This window comes from Pelecanus crispus, chromosome 1 (genome assembly GCF_030463565.1).
Source record: "Pelecanus crispus isolate bPelCri1 chromosome 1, bPelCri1.pri, whole genome shotgun sequence".
NCBI classification, from domain to species: Eukaryota; Metazoa; Chordata; class Aves; order Pelecaniformes; family Pelecanidae; genus Pelecanus; species Pelecanus crispus.
Window position 1 is genome coordinate 155,160,948 of NC_134643.1, and position 24,541 is coordinate 155,185,488.

The following is a 24,541-nucleotide window of genomic DNA, read 5'->3' on the forward strand; positions in this document are numbered from 1 at the left end:
CTGACTAATTAAATGTTTCAAACTGGAGTTGCATGAAGTGATGCCATGCTTGCAGCCTTTGCCTTCCTTAGGAGAACCTGTACAGGTAAGGTTGAGGTTAGAGAGCATACATTTATTAACTTCGATCTCAGAGGGCATATCACTGGGGTTTCCTTTGATTAAGCTGCTTGAGATTACTCAGTGTTCACCTTAGTTAGCACAGATCTCAACCAGCCATCAGCGTTAACTTGAGTGTTTAAGTAAAAGATCACGTATTAGCTAATCCCAAACTACTCTCCAGCCCTTTAGTTACATAATCCCGTTCAAGCCTGAGTTGTGTATCTTAACATACATATGCAGGTACTTCAGTCTGGAGTAACTTAACATTTCTTGTATTTCTTTGCATGCAGGCTGCTGCAAATACAAAAAGATTCCTTTCACTTCCTAAAAACACTAAACTCCCAGAGAAACTACGAGTGAGAAATAAAACATCTTCCAGAGGTAATGAATAATCTTCTGCTGTCTCTTACTGTGCTGCAGTCATTTTGCCTTCTTAGAAGGAAAGTGTTTTGAGGGATGAGGTAGAGAAATCAGCATATTAATTTTCAAATAAATGTTTTATATGCACTTGCTTTCATTCTAGAGTTTATACCTTTGTAGCATATTTCTAGGTGTTGGATATTTAGCAGTGGTCTTAGAGCATTAAAAGCAATGGGTTCTAAAGCAGGTATGTGAGTGTGGAGAAATGCCTCAGTAAGTAGAGTCTTGTGGGGCTTTCTCAGTTCAAATGCCGTAGTGGTGTAGTCCTCCCAGCACATCTCCTCATGTGAGCAAGCAGCAGCCTGAAACACTTCTGCACCAGAAACACTGCCATGGCTCATTCTCCTTGGCTTTATTCCATAATGTCAAGATCTCCCTCTTGGATTATGAGGCTATTTGGTTTCTTTTCTCACTAGGGTCAGGGTAGAGGACACTGCTCTGAGAACCAAACCAGAGAGGAGAATGAAGACATGAGGTCTGGTTTATAGTTCTCATGAAGAACTTCTCAAAATGTGGCTTACAATGAAAATGTCATTTTTTTTTTTTTCTGCCTAAACTCACAGATGTTTTGTATTGGGGTTCTTGAATTCTAACAAAAAAATAAAAATCTGGAGGAAGGAAGACAACCTTTTGATGTGAAAACTTTGCCCGTTCTATATATTACTTTTGATTATTACTGGTCGCATTACCATGCTTATATCATGCTCAGGAGCGTTCCCTTTCATGACAAGCAACCATCAAGATCACTTGCTGGGAAGATTAAAACTCTGCACAATCACTAAAATGTCTTGATCCCCACCCCAATTAGTTTCCCACTGTTCCAAATTAATTTAGCAATAGACCGTGTTTTTGTCTGTTAATAATTACATCTTTGCTCTCCTGAACGTAGGATGCCTTTTACTCTGTAGTTATGTCCGCAGAGGTCACCTACTGTCACCTAGAATTAAAGAGGAAATGTGCCTCCAGATTATTCAATTGTCAAAAAATATATTATTTGACATATTTGGGGGGGTAAGCCTGCAAACACAGTCTGATGAAGACCTTCCTTGATATATAATTATCTGGGTGAATGGACAATTATGTGGTGATATATTTTGTTGGCCCCTTCCTCACTTTTTTAAAAGAAATAACATGTAGGCTACTAATGGAAATTGTTGTTATGACAGTTGCACAATACACAATTCTTTGTTTTGATATATTTAAAACATCATATCTGACTTAAGTCTAAGAACAAATCTGAGGCATTCATAAATGATTGTTAAAATGATTATCAAATGACTGAAGTGTGCAAGTTTTGATGAAGATGTTAGTCAGTTTAAAAGAAGTCTGCTGGGAAAAATATATCCAGAATGTTTCCAGCTTGGTTTACCTGATAGCGATCATTTTAAGAGTATTCCCTGAATAATTATGCCAGCTTTCCCTTGACCATTTTCTACCCTGCTGTGATGGGGTGAAGGAGTCTGCAGCACTTGGAACCTGTGCGATTTGTCATGTAGATTTTCTTTGATATCTTACATTCAGGCATATTAAGGATCGGATGTTTCCTCCCATCTGTACATTGACCTTGGGAGATCCTTTGCTTGGTGGACTATTGATGCTCCTTTTCCAAAGTCCAGTTTCTAGAGCCCCTGTACATGTCTTGCTCTGGAAATACCTTTCAGGTTAGATTTCATAGGATGTGAGGGTGAGAAATCTCATTTCTGTATCCTGCTTGGAGGTAAGCAGGGACTAGACTCCAAGTAGCTCAGAGACAGGTTTTTCCATGTCCAGAGCCAGAACTAGGGAAATGTCAACTCAAACAGGGGGGCACTCGGCAATTAAGGAGCAGCTGAGTAAGGGCTTTCTAAAAATCACAGTTTTGAGGGGAGGGATGTTTGTAAGTCAGATCTGTCCTCTGTCCTGGCAGACTTAAATGTTACTGGGTCTAACCAGAAAGCACCAAGTTTAGGAAACACGGGGAAACTTTCTTCTTTGGCTGCTAGTGCTCAGTGTGCTGTTATTTGAATATTCCTGAGATGGTAGTATTCTGCACCTAAAATTTTAATTTTGTTTTCAATTAACAGTGGGTGACAGCAGTGACTCTGAAATGGATGCAGCTACCACAGTGCTCAATCTAAGACCCAGAGCAGGGAAAATCTTGAGAGACCAGAGACTGAGACAGCCGAGGCCGCTGCCTGAGTTTAGGGTGGAGTGGAAGAACGAAGTCGATGGGAGCCAGGATGGCCGAGGAGAGCAGCAGGAGCTGAGCACCTTGCCTCAGCCATCCGTCGGGTTCAGGCAGCCACTGCTGACGAGACCAAGATTTGGCACTTTGAGCAGGGAAGATTTGACTGCAGACCATGGGTCGGCAAGACCTATGCCACCACCACGGTTAGTTAGGCAGGCATCACAAGGGGAAAGGCAGAGAAATAAGCCTGAGAACCAGCCATATTGAACATAGCAAAAAGAGAACTATTGGTAATAAACCATGGACATACCGAATTAGGATTCTGAACTATCTGATCAGACTATGGGATCCATTAAAAAAAACCCCAAGCCTCATTGTGGATCTAACCACTTCCATTTGGGTAAAGTCAATGCCCTTAACTAAGTGAAAGGAATACTGGAGCAATTGCAGAGCTGAAGACATAAAAATAATCTCTTTTATAAATAACTTATGGCAATGCTTTAATTACATTATTTCCACTATTAAGATAGGATGGAAATGTGCCTTATCACATCATCTCTTGTGGAACCAAGTCATGCAGGTTCTATACCCAGTTATCCATTGAAAATTGTTGTTGAAAGTCCAGTGATGAATGGGTTCTTAAAAAATTCTGTATCATTTCAGATTTTATTTATAATCAAATAATACTTGTTTTAACTAGAGCTTTAATATGAGTAACACTGAAAATTGCACAATGCACCTATCATACAGACTTTGTAAGAAGAATAAATATATACCTGAAGCCCAGTTTGTTTGAAGAACTGTGATGCAGAAAAAGAGGAAGAAGAGAAGGAACAAGCTGTAGGAGCAGAACTGCAAATACAGCTTGTAGAGAGGAGTTGCAACAGAGACAAGACCTGAATAGCTTGAATTTTTACTTTCTGAATTTTTGGCAATATGTAACCCTTGAAAGGTACTGAGGATCGCCAAGGGAAATCTGAATTACCTTGACTTCACTAATGTCAACACAAGCTGAGAGCACCTAGCAGGACTCCAGAAGCCCTAAAAAGAGAAAATTTCAAGCAGATAAATAACGTTCTTTTTCACAATTGCTTTTTGCACCTTAGTTTCTCAGTTGCAGTGCAAACACCGCAGTAGAATAGTTGCAGAGCGCTGCACATAGACAAAGCGAGCAGTCTCTTGTTTGAGTCGGGGACCACTGAGACTCAAGAAAGCTTGCTCACTCATGCTTGTGACCCTAGTCAACTTCTTTTACTTTTTGTTTCCTCATCTGTAAAAGGGGAAAGATAATCTTTTCTTTGTCTGACCTATGCACTCCAAGGAACAAAAATGTTCCATCTAATTTGTTTGTACAGAAAAGTAGCACAGCGGGGCCCTGGAATCAGTTGAAGTCACTGTGCACCTTAATAACATCCATAAGAAACATGGACTTCTTCATCCCAGTGTAAATGGCTGCCATTTGAGTGCATATGGGAAGGGAGGGTGCATTGAAATAAATGATACTTAACTGTAGCTCTCAGGAATTTGCACTTTCTGTCCCACTTAATCTGTCTTAAGTTTTGAGCTTGCTTTAGCATAGATACACATTTCAGCACAATGCAGAAATCATTTTCATTCTACTTGTTACAAGATTGATAACTTTCATTGAAGAATTTACACTGTGAAATCGTAACTTTTCTTTTTCATTAGCACATTTCTAAATCTGTGGGCAATAAGATCCATTTTTTTATTTAAGCTTGTTTTGAAAGAACTATTAAAAATCAGAATTTCCTTTTAAAATCACAGGGTAGATTTCTTTCAAAGATTCGCGGGCGGGGTTGATAAATTAGTTTTATAAATGGGGATTTAAGACTTTCCTTCTTCTAACAGCGTTTCCAAAATATTTATTTCACGTATATATTTGAAATGTCAAACCTTCCTAAACTCTTTTGTTGGCACACATCTTGTAGTCCTTTTCCTCCGTTCCAGCTATGGAAGTTTCTGCTGTGTGCCAAATGCAAAGTCTGAGCTGCAGAGAGATGGCTAATGTGAACCCTAGAAATCTCAGTCAAATGTTCATGGCTATTTTCAACAAATTATTTTTGTGGAAGGCAATACTTAGCTATCCTTTAATGATCATCTCCTGTTTGGAAATAAAACTGGGTTCAAACAAAGCCAGCAAGCTTTAAAAACAAATTTAAATTTGTTTTTCAACAGAAAAATATGTTTCATCAGTAAAATTGTCAGCAAGTACTCTGTCACTGCATTATTGGGTTCATATCTGAATAAGAAAGAAGCCTTGAGTTTGGATTTCAGTTCTGAAACCACATCCTCCTTGCAGATGAGACTGTTTAGATTAGGTGTTTTATATCAGGCCCATATGAAATCTGACCAAATAAAGAAATAAATGTGAAATGTTGTACATCAACATTTAGTTTACTCCCTGTGGAGCTTTCTCTTCCATGTGCTGGTAATGACCAAGCAATTGGCTTGTATCTGGGGAAAGCTGCCTTTTTTTTTCAAATGGTTGTCTTTTTTTGGGGCACAATTTTAAATAAGGAATACAGGTTTCAGGAACCTCACTGCTCTGATGGTTGTTGATTAGCACAGTGCATGCTCAGAATATTGGTACTTAAACTGGGTGCCCCATAGCACAAGCACGTTTTTATGAAATACGGTCTTAAGCTCTTGGTGCTTCAGAACATGCTAGCACATTGTTACCTTTCCAAAGCACTTTGAGATCCACAGAAGACAAGAATCAAGGGAGATCTCCAGCACAGTTACACTGTGAAGCAGAATCACAGATCTCCTGGGACTCTCTCCTTGCAAGTGCTCTCTCCCTTCCCCACTCCTGCTCCTCCCACCCTTTTCAGGCTTTTTTCCACTACTGCTGGGTCAGAACCTCATCAAGTCTGGGAACTATCCTGGTTGTTGTCCTTTTCCTTAGCAGTGACAGCAGCAGGTGACACAGGCTGTGTCCCAGGTAGCCCTTCTCATTCAACTCATGCTCTGGTTTGGGTCAGAGGTTTGCCTTTCCCTATGTTTTTTTTTTCTTTTCCTGCAAAGGAAAAACAAGTTCAATAGCACTTTTTGATCTTTCTAAAAGGCCCATCTAACTTGAGCTTGCAGAGGAGACTTTTCCCTAATGTTGTGTCAAAGAGAGTTTGTCTGCTGGAGAATGAAATGCCCAGTAAATCTGTCCTCGAGCACCATCTGATGGGGAAAGTCATGTATTGACTGGGGACAGGTTTTTCACTTTTCGAGGAAACCACATCTTCAGCAGTGGCTGGGAAACTCGCCAAATCCACATACAAATTTTTTGTTACCAGATGGACTCCCCAGTATACTCTGTAATATTTCTATTTTACTGCCCTGGTGAGGAAGCACAATGCCTAGTTGTCCAGTTTTAGGGATGGTAGGAAAATACATGTTACTCTGAATTAGGGTTTTCTGAGAATTTCTTTTCCCCTTCAGCTGCTGAGAGGCCTATAAATTGAGAGTAAATAGGATAAGAAGGTAGGTATAGCAAGGGCTAGAGAGTAGATAGATATGCAGTTATCTGTTTTAAGCAGATATTTGAAAGAGAAAAACGAGAATAATTTGCCATAAGAGACAAAATTTTAAGGGCTGTCCTACCTGGTACTAAAGCATAATGCAAGCTCCACTGAAAACACAGGTGTTTAACAAAAGAAAACCATGCTGCATAACAATTTAGAAACTTGAGAATATCCTTCTCTGCTGAAGCCACATAGAAATCACATGATGAGAAACAAAGTTAAAAAATTGGCCCAAATAACATGCATGCTGTTATGAAGAGTGTCTTCGGGTCTCTGGGAGCAAACATGCTGCACAACCTTTTTCAAGAGGTCCACCAATTCTAGACACCAGCAACATTTTAAGGCTGACACCACAAGAAATGCTTCAGCTGGTCACCATTTCCAAAATTACTAAGTTCTGCCAACATCCCCCAGCTCCTGAAGAAAAGATGAAGGATTTTGAAATTGGCTGGAGGAATGGGTTTTGTACTGTAAGAGATCTGATCCTATAAAAATATGCTTGTGAATATGCTTCAAACATGGCATCTGCAATACATAGTCCCAGCCAGGCCAACAACAGATTGGAGGCTCAGCCCAGGAAACAAAATGCAAGCAGGAGAAAGAGGAACTGCTTTACGACACAGTAGAGAGTGAAGTCATGGAGTACCTAACTCACCTGATTCAGGTGCTATTTAAATCCAGGAGAGACAGGGACTAACAGTCTTTTTTTGTCTCTCATTTTAGCAGATCGTGATATAACTTGTACTTTCTAGATCGACCTGCAGCCGTGCTTGACACTGTCAGTTGTGTGAATGACCACAAGGAAGCTGTCTTACAACTTTCAAGAAAAAGGGTTTTATTTCCCTCTTGACCTATTTATTACATGGCCAGCTAAATGGGGAGCTACTTAAAAAGAAAAAAAAAAATGCATGGCAGCTTAATTCTCTGAACGTTTGAAGGAACCTTAGCATTTGGGAGTTAGTCGAAGTTGGGGCTGAAAATTATCCCTCTTGGATATTGTGCTGAGCCACTTGAGAATCTTTTCCATCAGAAGAATTCTTCTTGCAGGTGGTAGGTAGATCTTCTAATAGGACAACATGATGGGCGATTGGGTTAGCATCATTCCTCTCCCAAGTAGGCAAACACTGATGTGGTTCCCATACAGCACTGACATGCTTTGGAAGCCTTTTTGTCCTGTGAGATTTGATGGAATATGAGGGACTAAGATTACAGGAGGGAAAGTAATAGTTACACCAGCTGCTCTGGTGAGTCTCACTGTTTCGTGATCTGAAATGCGCTCAGGTTTACATTTATGATTTGTGCGTTACAACAGCACCCTAATTGCCACAGGTTTTGCTTCAAAATAATTTTTTTGCCACAAAAAGGAAAAGGCATTTTAAATACCCCAGTTTACTTCATTTATTTTTTCATGTCTAAGACCTCCTATTTATTACAAATTTGACAGAATGGAAGAACAGTTCCTATCATGTAGCACACCTCAAAAATAGTCCTTTGATGAGAATATAGGATTAAAAATAACTAGAAATTTGGCTTCATTTCTCCTTGTAAGTTAACACAGAAGTTTTTCAAAACTTCCCTTTAAAACAAGCTCTACAAACTTCCATTTTTTTGAGAAAGAAGTCTGAGCTCCACTCACAATCATTTGATTCTCAGAGTTCAGGCTACAGTATACTCCCTTACAAGATTCATGATCAGCTCTTCGTGAATGAGTCTTCAAAATGATAGCAATGACAGCACAGTCGGGTCTTGGGTTTTCAAATCCCAGAGTGTCAGGCTACAAAACACCACTTACCCAGGGGTATTTCACAGCACCCATAACCAAATGGGGGCTGGCAGCACCTGAACATACCCACAGAGGTTCCCATCAGCTAGCATGCGATGGCATTGCAGAGGGCTTGAAGTAACGAGCAAGCCAGTCAGTAAGCCACACTTGTCCTGTTTTGTTGCTGCATTATCTGCTCAATAATCAACCTCTTCTCAGAAACTGAGAATGGTACTGATCTCTGTGATGGTGCTGTGGTGGGTAAATTCAGAGAAAAGAAAACAGGACAAGAAACTGCAATCTGCACAAATGGGATGTTTATAAAGGATCTCTTCAAATGTACGCAGCATACACCAACATGGAATAAATCTTACATTTGCTTCATCATTTAAAAGCAGCAAAATCAGTATGTATCACATGCTATCACCTGTTTTACAGAAGGAAATTATTGTATACACAGCCTCTTCAACATCAGCTGATCATAAAGGTCAGAAAAGTAGTCACTGTTAAAAAAGTGAAAATTTCAAAAGGTAAAAAGCAAAAAAAAAAAAAAAAACAAAAAACCCCAACCCTGCCTATAAGCCCAAGAAAACAAATCCAAAACTAAAGTAACAGCAAGCAAGAGAAAAATCTTGATTTGCAGTGATTTGCAGGTAGAAACTTTTTTTCTTTAGTCCATATTCAGATCTCTGTTTTGTTACAGTCTTCAGATACCACAATTGGATTCAAGAAACTGCTGAGTAATTCAGTAAAGCCCACTATACTGAAGCCAAAACTAGCTGCAACTGCTCCTCCCTCAACTTACAAGGGGGAATCACATCTCCTCATCTCTAGGAATGTCATTTACTCATCACTCTCTGAACTTGCACGGTTATGGCAACTAAGAGACAACACGGGGGATCCAAACATGGTCTCCAGGTACTAGGAACAGTAGCTTTAAGCAGTCCACCTCAAAACTGCCAAGTTTCTATTTTATTTCTTCTTTTTCGTTCAATGTCAAGCCACTTCTTGGTTGAATCCTTGGCTTCTGTGCCTTTTATGTGAAAAGTAAGCAGATTCAAATGATCATTTCAAGGAACAGCTTGAAGAAAAAAAATAAAACATCTGCACTTCATATTGACTTGAACACCTCTATTTTGCGCTATAGTTTCAACAGTTTCAGCAGAGGAAGAGGGGAAAAAACACAGCAACAAAATGACTGATGTAGAATGTCACTTCATTTTATTTCTAGTCCTTAAAAAAAAACAAACCCAAAAAAAGAGGGCGACTTTTCTGTAACTGAGTGTTTACAAAGAAGAGATGTTTCTGCAGCACTTCAGAAATCATTTTGGCCTACAAGTAAAAAACTTTTCTTCTGTAACATCAGTTGCAACAGGTCCCTGAGACCACAGCCTTCCACAGATTTCTCAGTTTGATTATTTAATTTCATTTTTATTTAGTGTATATGGAGAACTATTTTTCAAAATAAACCAAAAATACTTGCTGATTGAGGAAAGCATGTTTTTCACTTACGTATAAACAAAACCAGTGAAGTTTGGAAGTTTTTACAAGCAGAAAAGCAATATTCAGGCAGCTGTATATGTTAGTATAAACTGAATTCTATGATGTTGACAGAATTCAGCTTTAATCAGTGCAGCAACTTAGAAGGATAAATGTGATCTGTTACCTCAAATAATCAACAAGTATAGTAAAAACTACTAAAACTTTCATATATATTAATTTTGAGGGGTTTTTTCCTACACTTTTCCTTCACCTGTTGCTATAGTTGCAAAACAGAAGTCCCTGACTTACAAGAAGGGTGGTTTTAGGTTAAAAAAAAAAAAAAAAAATTGAAAGATGGAAAGAAAGAAAATAGGAAATTTAGGGCGAGAGATGTTTTGGGGCATCTACCAAGCAAGACAAGAGGAGATAAGACACTTGAAAATGCCTCAAGTTCCTAAGGACAAATGAAACACAGATTATTACAATAAGGAATTCTGAGGATATGTACTGAAATCATAGCAGTAATAAGGACACACACTCATTATGTCAATATATAAAATTAAACCAACTCAGAGTTCTATACATATTCCCATGGTGCTGCCACCGGAGTCACTGAGGTGTCAACAAGGATTTAAATGATAGCAGGCACTGAAAAAGGTAAAGAAGAAAAAAAAAAAAAGAAGAAAAAGCATCTATGATTCTCCTGAAGCAGCAACACTATTTGCATGGATGTGTTCAAGGAGATAACTAAATTGTTTTTAATTAAAAAAAAAAAATCAAATCCAACAATTATACCTAGGTGACTTTGTACTTCCGTCAAGTAATACTAGGAAAATACTAGGAAAAGCATATAGAACCTTATCAGCGCAAAATACATTTTTCGTATGTTTCAAATGAAATGCAAACAGTGGTGACTGGCAAGTAATGTGAGCTTGAACAGTAAACAGCACGCGAGAGTGCTACAACTCTCAGTACAGCTCTAAGAGTAACCGCTCATTAGTTAAGCAGTGCAGACAAAGACTAAAATACCAACAAATAAACAGTTTTTCTCTTGTCACTGAAACGTCACTTATGCCTCCAGAGATGAGAGAGAATGCATTAATCCAGATCCATGAACTACTGCTAGTTGCTCCAGCACACCTTTACAGTCATTCAAAAGAATTAAGAAGCAAATTTATTCTTAAAATGAAGGTAGAAAAACTACGCAGGAAATACTAACAATTTATGACAAAGTTGCTCAGTAGAAGTTATTACTAAACGGAAACCACCAGGTCAAGTTTCAATAAAGCTTACATTCAGTCTCAGTTTCAGTCTGAATGACCCCATATTATTCTAAAATTGTCCATTTTAGGCCTTCTAATACAAGTTAGCATATACCGAATTCTGTTACCAGGAATTAGCAGGGGTCCAATGGCTACCCCAAGGTGCCTAACCATGCTGTGCAGCGAGTTTCGTAGACAAAGTATGCTTAACGAAGTCGTGTGAGCGAACGCTCTTGTTAATTAAGCTACTGTCACAGCAGACAAATGGCAGCAGAGCACAGCATAAGAAATTAAGGCTAACAAGCTATATTGCAGATTCTCCTTCTGATTAAATAATTAAAATTCACTTCTGATTAAATAATAAGAATCAATTTCTGTCTTTTAACAATCTATCAATCTAAACACCATTTCAAATGTGAGCTACAAGCAGGATTTGCGTATTTCATGTAATTCTTTTTTTCCCTCCAAAAAGGTTAAAAATCCATTAAAAAATCCCAGTGAGTACAATACAGCAACACCTGTCCCTCTCACAAGTGTTCTAGTGGTACCAGTTAGAATAACCAGTTAGAATAACATTTGTCTAGAGTTAACATCCCTGCAGCAGAAACATTTGTATGTACTTGCCTCCACATGAACATAATGTGCCCTCTTAAAAGATCCTGTTACTACTGTAACAGCTGTCTGGCATGTGTAAGCATCAGTCCAGGTTGATTCACTTTGCCTCTCCCATAAGATAGGATAAGATACCTCTGTGCGATCCAAATTTGCAGCTATTGATTTTTTAACTTAACATTTCCATGGCTACAGTATTTTTGTTTGTTTGTGTTCATTATTAGAATAGCTACTAAAGCTAGTCCAACCCCTAGACTTGGAGGGCCACAAGGACTGAACTCCTGAGCAATTCCAGAAAGGAGCGGGGCAACTATACGTCCCACTGATGTCACAGACTGTCCAACACCTAGAAGTGTACCGCTGGCCTCATTCCCACCAATGGTCAATTCAAGATCAATGATACAAGTACGACCTATAGTAGTTGAAAAGGCTAAGAATGTGGAAGACAAAACGACCATCCATATGCTCAGCGCTGACGCATACAGGAGAATCAACGTGCAGGTAAGAGTGCTGGAATGCAACAAAATTCTGTAAGTGTTGTGCTGGTAGAGTCTTGTTATTGGTCCAAGCAGAAAACCAGCCAGGACTCCAAGTGCACTGCTATAGCTCAATAGGTATCCAGCGAACAAGGGTTTCACCCCAAATCTCTCCTCCAAGGCCAGACTAAAATTACTATAATACAGCAGTATAGCAACAGACATCAGCAACCGCACTAAAAATATATCCCACAGATCAGAGCACGCAATTCCTTTAATCCTCTTCAGCACTGTTGCAACTTGGATCCACGGAGACCGGAAAAGACTATCGCTTGCCACAGCTCCATTAGCTGCTGATTTCAAGTGCAGGTCTTGATTTGCTTTTGCTGAGAAACTGTCTGTTCTTTCCTTGCCTTGTTGATGTTCCCTATTGCCAGTGTTTTCCTCGCTCCAGGGTAACATCCAGACAAGACCTATACAGATCAAGAAATTAGTTGATTTCATTCAATTGCATTAACTTTACATAGAAGACATTAGCTGATTGTAACAGTTTACTCAGTGTAAAGATCAAAATTCAAAAAAGGACTCTAACAATCATTTCACTTTAAAAAATTACGAAGATTAAATCTAGTGTTATTCACAGTATCAGTTCAATTTTAAATGTGGTGAAAGCAAGGAACACACTGAGGTGACACATTCACAACATATAAACTAATCTAAAGGCTAAAGCCAAAATTCTGATTTCTAGTCATTGTCTTTGGGCACATGAAAAATTCCCATTCCTGTGTCTGAATATAAAAGTGGTATATATAATACAAAGCAGAAGCATCTGGAGGTTAACTGTTTCAACATTACCACCCTTCCACACAGGTTCAAATTCAAAGGGTCGTATCAGTATAGAGAACACGTATGCCATACATGATAAACACACATGAATTCAAGGTATTACAAATGGCATAAAAACACAAAAGTGAGGACTGAAGGGACCCAAGATGCAAAATATGACATACAACTTACCAGCATTCAGAAGGAAGATAGAGGCACAGATGAAAGATGTTTGATAAAAGCCATCTTCCAACTCTGTAAGGTAGCCACCAACGACAGGCCCCAGAATGAAGCCCACACTAGAGGCTGCATTGAAGCGCCCCATTACTAAAGGGCGGTCTCTCTCAGAAACCAAGTCAGAAAGCAGGGCTTTAGAGATGGAGAGTGTGTGTTTAAAAATACCTGCAACATAATATAAACAAAATAATAAACATGTATTGCTCAGTCCAAAAGATTTAAAAATGACAGTAGCTACCTGAAATACCGATGTTCAAAATCTATTTTTAAGATCCCATAAACCACAAATCCTTCAACGCTAGAGTCATGCAGCACATTGGGCCATGACCGTCATCCTGGCTGTTCGTGGATTTGGACTTGGGAGTCAAAATTATTCACACATCTGTGTTGAAGGAGTGCTCCTGCAGTCCTGCTGAAAGAAGTAACTTAGCTGAGTGCTGGAGCACACTAGGAATAAAATAGCCACTAAAATAGGAAATTGTGGTTGGGTAATGGTGGAATAGGAATGGCTTGTCTGTTTATGAACACAGCTCTGTACCAACTTTGCTGAGTATGGAGACTTCCAGGATTGTAACATACCAAATTCATATAGGAGACTGGTGGGTGGCAAAAGAAGAGCGCAGAAGGGCAAGCATATTGCAGGAATACTAATAATGCCATCTTTTATGCTCCTTCCCTCCGACCAGGGCAATGCTGTCACAGTGCTGTTAGCATTAAAAAGTATTACTTCTGCTAAGTAATCAAATACCAACCACTCCATTAGCAAATTGTCTTTAAATTAAGGAACAATGTGAACAGTTCCTAAATCAAGACTATGGGCCATAAAAATGCCCTTTAGTATATGCATTCACAGTAATAACAATACTTATTACATTAGAATATATGCAAAAGCTGTCCAGCTATTGTGAGAACTCTGATACAAACCCTAGCACAAACTTAGCTTCAGTGCTGCAAATGTACATGCTTTGCACAACATAAATACTCTGTATGAATATGTTGAATATGATGAATATGTTCATATTGAATGTGTGTGACCTAAAATTTCAGCCAAATTTTGTAGTATCACTTTGAGGTGTATTTTCAGCATGAGGAAAAACAGTAATGCACGTATCATTCCATTCTGCATTGCAAGTGCAGGCCAAGATTTCCAGCAGGGATCTGGTGTATTGTGTACCTGTTATGACTAACCTTACAATACCCTCTTTCAAGGAATTGCTGCACTCCTATTCTCATAAAATTCAGACACTCAACGTGGCATAGAAGTTGTGACAGTTTTTGAGTATTCATTTCAAATTATTTTCAGAAAAAAAGTCATGAGAATGTTTGATTTGGTAAGATTTTTCCATTACTAGCGTTCAGTTGGTGCTGCTGGATGATGAAGCTATGTAGCCATCCACATACCATGATTTCTCTAGTAATTCTCAAGCTGAGACTACAGGGAAGTTAAACTGCAAAATGCCAAGCATTTACTCACCTACAGGGACTCTAGAAATGGCAAACAGGAACACAGTGGTGGATGTTCCAAGAAGGAAGTAACCCAGTGCACTGAGAAGAATACAAGCAAGCAGGGAATATCGTCTTCCTACTATGTCACTCCAGCAGCCCTTTCATAAAGCACGAAATTAAGATTAGCTTTTTATAACATTTAACTATGTACAGTGAATAATCAGTACTTCTAAATTAAATTGAGAAAAGAGATCAAAGGACTGTCAATGAAAGCTTAATAAGCTTATTACACAACATTCCTAAGTGCTCAGATTCTGGAAGTGATGAGCAGAGTTCTGCCCTGCCGGCAGTGCCCCTGCTGAAACTATCATTCTATTTAATGTCATGCATACAGCTTTTTTAAAAATAATTTATCTCTTTCAAAAATACAGTCCTGCAATAAACATCATGAAATGTTAGTAGTAGGGGCCCTCTGAAAATGTTATCACAACTGACCACAAATATTTCTTTGCAACAACGGTCACTATGTACTAGACACTTGTTGAGCACACTAAAAGGAATGATCTTAGCTATGAGGAGTTTGTCATCTGAGTGCAGACAAGTAGGAAGTATTTATGAGAAGGGCAAACAGTAAATTTGCATGTAGCATGCTTATAAATCAGCTTGATTCCAAACAGAAAGTTTTTTTAAGAAGCTAGGCAATAATCTTGCAGTTCAAAGAAAATGCCACAAGATTATATGAGAAAATTATCCCAGGTGGCCTGCATAACAAACCCTGAAACATTTTTTTTTAATGAGATGCTCAAAATCTGCTCTCTTGAAAGCTAGGAGTTACCAGGGTAATAGTAAAGGTGTTCCTGGCTAAATATAGGGATCTAAGGTATTCATAGCTAAAGCATACATTCAAGAGGTTCAGCCTTGATGTTTAGTCTTTGCACACTTGCTTAGCTTACGATGTAAAAAAATAAAAAGCTAATAGAAAACAAAACCAAACAAAGCTCAAAGGCATAATGCATGAATTTAGGCCATACGAGAAATTACAGGGAACTACTCATTAAGCAGGGAAAGCAAATTCCAGATAACAGGCTTATGAAGAGCTGACTTGTGAGACTGCTTTTTGGACAGGCTACTGCACTGAAGAAAACTGCTTTACTAGCATGAACACTGAAGAGAACCCTGTGTGACTGAGACGTGCTCAGTCATGTATCACTGAGCCCTAATCTGGATTTTAGTTTCTGTCTAAAGACCGTATTCTGTTTAGTTCTGAAAAAGTTGGTAATTCCCTATAAATGGAACACACATTTCCCATACAAACTAAAAACTGGATCCACTAACCAAAAATGCTTATATAAACACTGTAAACATTTGAAAAATTTCAAGAAACACTATTATTAACCTCATCCTTTTTTCCCCTAAAATCCATAGAAATACCAACATACTTAGGAATGCAGTGTTAGAACTCACCACAAATGTGCTGGAAAAGAGTTGCATTATACCATAGAGAGATCCTAAAACAAACAAGTAAAATACCAATGTTAAAAATTAAACTGTGGGTTTTTTTTAATTGAAAACTGCACAAAATTTTTCAGTGAGGAAACATGAGAGAAACTTTGGGAATAATTTACTAGACGAATAGGAAGAGGGAGCAGGGCAAACGAAGGGTGGAGTTTAGCACATAACCAGGGAAATAGTTTCTGCTGAAAACTTGTACAACTATGTAATGAAGAAGGATGTTGGTTTATATGGTGTATAAAGCAAAACAGATCTTGGCATTTATAATCACCTTCTCAGAATCAGGAGAGGATTTCATTATTGGGAGGCACTAATTACTTTCCAGTTGGCACTTCAACTTGTTACAAGGCACCACAGAAGCCCTGAAAGACCCTACTCTTTCGTTTTGGAGGCTAAGAGTTAATAACAGCAGTTAGTAACAGAAAAGAAGCAGCAAAGAGTTAATAACAGCAGTTAGTAACAGAAAAGAAGCAGCAAAGAGAAACAGAGAGAAACATCTGCCAGACTCTTTCATTTCTAGGAATACACCTCAAAACCCAGTTTCTTCTAAAGTTAAAAATCAAAGCAGACTGTTGAAATGAAAACATATTTTTGACGAATTGCTGCTTAAAATAATACTCTGACACCTCAGAGCAGAACCAGAATTATTTCATGAAAAGTACTAAATTTCATCCAAAATAAAAAAGCAAGGTAATAAAAAACTGAGTAACAGAGCCCATGTCAGCCACACGCAGCTATAAAGAATATCATACTTGTATCATTACAAACCATAAACAGTGCCATAAGATATAAATAAGAACTTTAGAACCACAGAACTTCATCTTACCACTTCATTTTTAAGATAAAATTCCAAATCTTCAGAATTTACTTGTAAACACTGCTTAAAGACGATAAATATTTTGCCAAAAGACAGCAGCAAGGAATTTAATCAAACTGGGAGCAATCATGGGCTTTGGAAGGCTCAGGAGAACCAGCTGCAGAAGTACTGTTTGCAAAGCCTGTAAATAACAATAAAACTAAAAGCAACACCTCTGGCTCCCAAAGCTGCTGAGCTGTGAATTCTCGGATTCTGGAAAAGCATCTGTACGAGTATTACTGCAACACTTTCTTGTTCTTTCCAAGAACACTCTTTCCCAAACACCTGCTTTTGGCTACTGTCAGTATTCAAGTTTGGACAGGTCTCTGGGTCTAAAACAGTATGGCTGCCCTTAGAGTTTTACTGGGAAATTGGCCTTACTTTTTATTATGCTACTAGCAAGGAAGAATTATGTTACAGTGTCCAATTTGCAGGAAGGCATAATCCAGTTCACATTATCTTATTCTTTGGTAAATCAGTCAAGTACTGCAACTCACCTATTATTCCAGCAAGTGTATGACTTGCTCCTAGAGATTTGATATGAAGGTTCATTAAAGGAACAACCATGCTCACACCAAATAAATCCTGAAAAGGTGGCAGAAAAAGTTTTAATAACTGATCACTTTTACAAAGATGATGGCAACCTGGCTTAGTAACAGTCAATATTTTTTAAAAAAATAAATTATTTCTATATCAATACAAGATTAAAAGAAAATTTTTCATGGCCAGTGTAGTATGTTGTAACCTCTACAATGCAACCAGTATGTAGAAAATTGCAAAAACCACATAAACTGAAAGATAAAGGACTGCCTCACAGGGGAGTTAAAAATATGAAAACAACAATCCTCTTCCCCCTCCACACACAATCATTCTGAAGATACATATTTAAACATTAAATATTCCTTTAATATATATTAAACTTTATCTGTTTAACAAGAAAAGTACTTGGTACCAGTATTTTAAATTCAAAGTGGTCTGTAATTTCAATCCCCTAAAAATACTTTTTACTTGTGCAAAGAGAGTATATTTGGAAAACCTATGGTATTTTAACTCTCAACCATAACAGGGAAGAAGCTATGGTAGAGCTAAACCTACCTACAGACTGCCTTTGTGTATAACTTAAGAAATGCAGTGAAAAGACAGAAACATAAAAAAAAGAAAAAAAGCAAAGCATAAGTGAAAAACGTTTTGTAAGAGGAGGGGAAAGGATGCTGCCCATCCTGAACAGTACAAGGATCTCCTACTCGTTCCTTTTGATTTTTTATCTTTTGTTAAGCTAACCACATTGACCCAGTAGTTCTTTCACTACTACTACCTGGCACAGCATACAGTGTCCTATATCAGAGCAGAACCTTACAGAAGATCTATTGGAGCAAGATCACCTTTTATCAGCAACTGCTTGAGCTGCACTAGACTAGCCCTTCACAGTATGCCCAAGGCCTGAATAACTGTAACAATGTGTATCACTGAGTGAATTCTCACAGTCTGTCATGAACTATCTTTTGATGGTTGAAATTGAGACTTACAAGGTTAGAATCATTAAATACATTAACATAAGCAAACAGAGCACATGACTTACAAATGTCTTCAGTAACACAATCTTAGGCTTCATCTGCAAACCCGAGGAGAGGTTCAATGACCTCATCCGGGTTATCGATAGAGACATTAAGAAGGACAAGTCTCAGAATATACCCTGGCAGTACTGGACTTGTCACACGCATGCAGGTAGAGCAAGATCCATTAACCACTATCCTCTGATGGGTAGTTATTTCTCATTTCACCTATAATTTCCTACGTTGAATGATAACTGTGCTGTATTTGCTTGCTCATAGGAAGCTTGCATCACAGGCAACAGCTCTTTATTATGGTATTTCACCACACTCTAAAAGGACACCCACTTCTTGATTTCAGTGTGTATTCTAGCTCGGTGTCAGCAAGGTATTGCAGGGTTGGAAAACCACAGTGTTTAAAAGTGAGCTAAGAAGCAAAGCTTGTTCTAACACATCTTTTCCTGCAATATTTGATCCAGGACCCAAACAAACTAGATCATTTCCACTGCCCAACTAATATATCTACATTTCGCAGTGCAAATTTGTAGTCACTTTGCATTCATTTTCCAAGTTATCCCTTTTTAATTAATTAAATTGCATTCTCCCCAGGCTCATGTATCACTACAGAATACAAACCTTCTTTAAAGTCTATACATTATGTTCTTTCAGTAAGGGTTTTTTTTGGGGTTTTGGTTTGTTTGGTTTTTTTTTTTTTAGAAAAAGCACAGGTTTTCTGTGGGTTTTTTGGTTGGGGATTTTTAGTTTGTTTGTTTGGCTTTTTTAGTTTACACCAACCACCGGTATTTCAAGGAAACAAGGATCAGCTTTCTGATAAGCATAAGGCAACACTTGGCTTGAAGGGCGCTGCGCTATCCCATTGCATTCACAGGGCAAAAATCCTACCTTTGTGTCAGCCTGCACGACTGTTTGCACGGATAAAACAATACAGCCGCTACAAACCACTACCGCTACAAATATTCGCAGGCCAAAAAAAAAAAAAAAAAAAAAAGGCAGTTACAAGTGATGTACCTCAAAACCCAGCGGCCTTATCTAGAGTGCAACGGGGGAGCCCGCTACTAGCCGGGACCCGGGGCCGGCGGGCGCCGCCGGGGCTCAGCCAGACAAGGGACGCGGGGAGGAGGTGTGTGGGCGGGGGTGCCTGCCCGACCTGGGGCTTCGCAGCATCTCCCGACGAGCCCTGAGGGGGCCTCCCGGCTCGGGAGGCGGCTGCGGGGCCGTCGCCCCTCTCCCGCCCCCAGCAAGGGCTGCCGTGGGGCCGGGCAGCGGGTCGTGTGGGGCGGCGAGGGGAGGGCTGCCCTTGGCAGGCACGGCCGCCCGCCCCAGGAGGGCACCGGCGCTGCCCTACCCCGCCTCCCCGCTTACCAGGAAGCCCACCGCGTACAGGCACCGCACGAAGCGGCCGGACGCCGCCGTCGGGCTCCCCGCGGCTCCCCGGCCTCCATCCTCCTCCTCCTCCTCCTCCATCCGGCCGGCGGCGGCGGCGGCGCGGGGCATGCGCAGTGCGGGCGGCGCGGCGGGAACATGGAGGCGGTGGGGCAGGCAGCGGGGCCCAGCCTGCTGTTTCGGTTGCCTTAGCGAGCGCGTTCTTCGTGTTTCCTCTTTTTCAGGCGAGGAGGAGGAGGAGCAATACGGATCCCTGCAGGCTTCGGAGGCTGTTGGGATCCCCGCGCACACATGCGTAGGACTTTGCCCTTCCTGCCTCCTCTTGCGTGTTTGTAAGCTGAGAGTTTTGCAGCTCTGGGCCTGAGGCCCTGAGGAAAGCAGGAAGAGTGGTGGAGGGGCTTTGGAGGCAGACATACGCCCTGGGAGCGTCGTAGCGGGTCCCCTGCACCATTCTCTCGGTTGCTGTAGAAAGATGACTTCTGAAATTAAAGGGGGCCTACAGGAAGGATGGGGACAATCTTTTTAGCAAGGCCTGTTGTGACAGGACAAGGAATAATGGATTTAAACTAAAGAAGAATAGATTTAGACTAGACATAAGAAAGACATTTTTTACAATGAGGGTGGTGAAGCACAGGAACAGGTTGCCCAGAGAGGCAGCGGAGGCCCCATCCCTGGCAACATTCAAGGCCAGGTTGGACGGGGCTCTGAGCAACCTGGTCTGGTTAAAGCTGTCTCCCTGCTCACTGCAGGGGGGTTGGGCTGGATGGCCTCTAAAGGTCCCTTCCAACCCAAAGCATTCTATGATTCTATGAACCTGTGCACCTCCGAGCCTGCCTCCTCCATGGACAAACGTGTCTGTGTCCCACAACTCCTGCTGTTGCATGGCCCTCTCACGGGGCTCAGCCCAGTGCCTTCATCAAGTGTTTCTGGTGGCAAAGTGTTTTCCTGCCTTGTTACATGGTTGTGGTACAGAGCCAGGGAAGAAGGGCATCCCTCCTTCTGCTTAGCACGGACGCTGCTGTGCTGTGTTTCCGTTAAATAGGAATAGCTGGAATTGTGGACAGCTATTATGTTACAACATATGTGCATCCAAAGAGGTGAAATGGCATTTTTAAATCTCTGAGATGCACAGGTGGAGGTGATTGTCAAATGAAAAATACCTTTATGTTGGAAGTAGAGGGGATTTTTTTATATAGCTGCTAGGCCAGGGATCAATGAAAGGGCTGCAGTCTTAAATACTTTAAAAAAAAAAAAACAAAACCAAAACAAATTCACAAGGGAACAGGAGATGCTTTAGCTTGTTTTTAATTATCAGTAAGAAGAAGCTTTTGAAAAATGATTACTTAAATTTTAGAAGTTAGCACCAGTTGATAAAGTTTGAGGATCATCAATCAATAACTGACAATAGGATAACTTCAGTTCTATCTTTGTGCTTTCAGAAGAAATAAATATCACAGGATCAAGGGTCTTCAACAGATTTAGGTCACAAAAAAGGAGAAGGGAATGTGGTTTTCCTTATGGTTATGAAGAACTAAGCTCAACCCCTACCCCAAAACTGGAAAGCAATATTCCTAGATACACAGTTTATTTATAAGATACCAGGCCAAAGCATAGCCTAGCATATGCATAGGGGCGAAGATGTTATCAGAGTCTCCAGAAGAACTCAGTTGTTTAATATCCCAGTGGCTGTGATATTTTATAGTTCGCTTAACCAATACACCCTATTAATTTGCTCTCTGAAGCCACTTTGAATAACAAATCCTCTCAGTGAAATTTTTAAAATTCTGGATATAGCATTAATGGAGATCACAGCTGCATACAATTCCTCTGAAATGGACAAAATGGTTACAAGATACTGAAATATTAGAGCATTGTGGGAATCGACACTACATTGTCTGCTCAATATTGCACTAATTTTACCCTTGGTCATTTTAACTCTGGTAGAAGAAATGGAAAAGGCCTGAAGATTTATCAGAGGAAACTATTAAAGAGACGGATGGTTAAAAGATGTTGCAAGGGTTTAGATGTTGTTCCTGGGGTATAAGGTAGTTGGACTTTTGTGGAAACACTGAGACCAAGTGAAATTTTTGAGGTTCTATGTAAACATCAGTGTATGTAAGGTTCTGTGTAAGTGTCCAGTTAGCAATTCTGTGTTGTTCTCAGATTGTGAAGATGATCTAATATAATGGGGACAAAATATTGTAGGCAGGAATATTCCCTGGCAATGAAAACTCTTTCTTAGTGTTGTCTTGTTATTTCAAGCTATCTCCATGCAGAATGGCTTGTAAAGCAGAGACTAACTGAACTTTTTGATGCTTCAGTAACATGTTAGTGCAAACTGTTCACAGAGAAAAAAAAATATTTAGAAAAACATACAGGTGTCTCTTCCTTTAACAGATCTATTACTGCTTTTGTACTGGCAAACTTGATTAGATTATTAAAGAATTGTGCATATTACATGTTTACTTTTGCATAATATGTAAGAAAAAGGCATTAATATATAGTGAAATGACAAATACCTCTCTTGCCTTTGAACTGAAGACAGATGTTTCCTGCTACTTTGGAGGTTCCCACTCATGTTCTGTCATTGCAATTACAAAATTTAAGATAAAGGCTCCCAAATAAATTGATGGTATGACTGATAAGGGAATTGACTAACATTTAAAGGAATGAAATACAATGAAGACCATTTATCACAGTCTTAAGGAAAATGGAACCAGTCTAATATCTTTGGGGACAGAATTACATAGCTGGTTGATTAAAATGATACTGTTGATACCCTACACTTACATTAAGGTATTTGACTTGCTGCGACTTTAAGGTGTTTGACTTGTTTACTGGATGGATGATTCTTAAAGACAGTGGAGCAATGCATACTCAGAAATGGCAAACAGCAGTGTGGATTCAGCGTTGTTTGGTATGTCTCCAGACTGTATTTGTGAATGGATAATCTTCCCTGAAGAAGGTGTATGTCTAGATGGTCCCCTCATTTCTAACCCTTTTTCTATGACCTGGAAGAAGAGAGAGAATCAAAATTACTGATTTTATGGATAATGCTAGGACCAGGAAAATTATGCAGGCTACCGGCACAACACAAGCTGAGTATGCAGCCTTCATGTAAGTGTTCTAAGTGTAAAGACACAGCTAGAAACAAAGCATGATGCACGCTTAGGGGGTGCACCTCTCTGTTGTGGCAGTCAGTGATGATGAGATGAACTTGGTAGTCAGAGTAAGTAACCAGCAACCGTAAGTTTTTATTGTTACTCTGTGGCCCAAAAAGCAAACTCCATCTTTTGGTAAGAAATAGGGGAACCTGAAGTAGAAAAGCAGGAAAACTTTATTACTTTTGGATCAGTTATTTGGTTTGAATCCTAATGCAACATTGTGTCTAGTCCTGCTGTCCTAATTGAAGATGAATGTTGAATAAATGGAGAAAGTTTAAAAAAATTAAAAAAGGAGACTTCAATGGCAGAAAGAACATTTCTTACGGTGTCGGGCTGCCGGATGTTGGACTGTCCTCGGTCTTCCCTAGTGAGTTGTTCTTGCCTCAAATTATGAATGGGAGGAGAACTAGTCCAGGGGAGAATGTCTGAGGTTCAGTTTGCTAATGAGGAGAAGGGCTGAGGGATCTGCAGCCCTTTACTAAAAACATCCACTGTGGCAAATGCTTGGTGTCACCTGCCAAGCAAGGGGTTGAGGCAGTCTGCAGCTGCCCTTCCTCAGCCAGTTCTGTGGCTGTGCGTGCTCCAAGCCTTGACAAAGTGAAAGCACTGATGGAAGTCATCTGAAGTCCAACAAAGTTTTGAAAAAAGGTTCCTTTCATTCCTTCAACAGGGGAGAAAATTTTAAACCTTATAAATTCTTAAATAAAGTTTGTAAAATACTTTGGTAAGACAGATCTAAGACAACTACAGCAATTTATTGCAGTTAAATGGAACATATTCTTGGATTCCTGCATTACAAATAGGTAAGGTCAAGACCCCCAAATGTACAATTTGTCATCAAATTTAGCGAATCTAACAGTGACTTATTTCATTCTGGTTTACCGCTTCAGATCATTAGGGTAACATTCAACAGTCATTTCAACTTTTCATATACAAATTGAGCCAGTAGAAAAAGTTACAATCCAGTGGTCCAGAACATTTTAAGAGGTACTGTAAATGAACTTGAGTTTGGAAACTGCTGTTAATCTTAAAGACATTTAAAGTGTAATCTCTCTGAAAAGATCTGCAGATTTAAGGAATGTGGAAAACCTTTTAATTGACTCCACCCTCAAAGCTGTAGGTGCTGGTGGGTATAATAGAATGACTTGGAAAGTATTTCTAAAAATCTTATTAAAGAAAGGAATTATTTCAGGCGTTGGGCCTAGTTCTCCCCTTCTGGAGTTTTCCATGGCAGCATAACTAAGACCGTGTAGCTTTCCATGTTTCTTTCAATTAATGTTTAACAGATAAAATAAATATGCCAGGAATGGTTAGATACTATTGATCCTGCTCTGGAGCACAGGATGTCCTGGATGACTCCTGTTGACTCCAGTCCATTTCCTGTCATACCCTTATTTCACACATGCACCACCAGCCTATGTTTTTGGTTTTGTTTTTTTTTTTTTTAACCTCAGGAGCTCTGTAGAAGCTGGGAGTGTACAGAAAGGAGTGGAGGCTAGTTCCTCAGGCTTCCTGAATAAAATCCTAAAATCTGTACTAAAGTGTCTGTGCAGCAGATGGGAGGAGTTACTGCGTCAGAGTGAGATTCATCATAGCTTCCTGCTGTGAAAGGACACATGTAAAACAGCAAGAGAAATGTTGAAGAAGGGTGCAACTCTTTAATTTCTATTTCTGGGGTGCAGGCACATTAACTGCTTCCATGGGAAACTGCCTGAAACACCTCCTAAATTA

General features: G+C 39.7%; 2 protein-coding genes across 2 annotated transcripts in view; one reads left to right on the forward strand and one right to left on the reverse strand.

Moving 5' to 3' along the window:
* Nucleotides 1-2,953, forward strand: part of SLC9A2 (solute carrier family 9 member A2) — a 32,568-nt gene extending 29,615 nt beyond the window's left edge. The window contains exons 11-12 of the mRNA XM_075707818.1: nucleotides 390-480; nucleotides 2,583-2,953. Of these exons, the coding sequence (XP_075563933.1) occupies nucleotides 390-480; nucleotides 2,583-2,953 (462 nt within the window). The remainder of the gene's footprint in view (nucleotides 1-389; nucleotides 481-2,582) is intronic.
* An 8,545-nt stretch (nucleotides 2,954-11,498) lies between these two features.
* SLC67A2 (solute carrier family 67 member 2) lies at nucleotides 11,499-17,274 on the reverse strand. The gene is made up of 5 exons (XM_009491730.2): nucleotides 17,190-17,274; nucleotides 15,789-15,832; nucleotides 14,353-14,482; nucleotides 12,834-13,043; nucleotides 11,499-12,289 (listed from the first exon to the last, which is right to left on the reverse strand). Exons 1-5 carry the CDS (start codon nucleotides 17,257-17,259, stop codon nucleotides 11,499-11,501), a joined length of 1,245 nt encoding a protein of 414 aa, XP_009490005.2. The 5' UTR covers nucleotides 17,260-17,274.
* Between the last annotated feature and the right edge of the window lie 7,267 nt (nucleotides 17,275-24,541).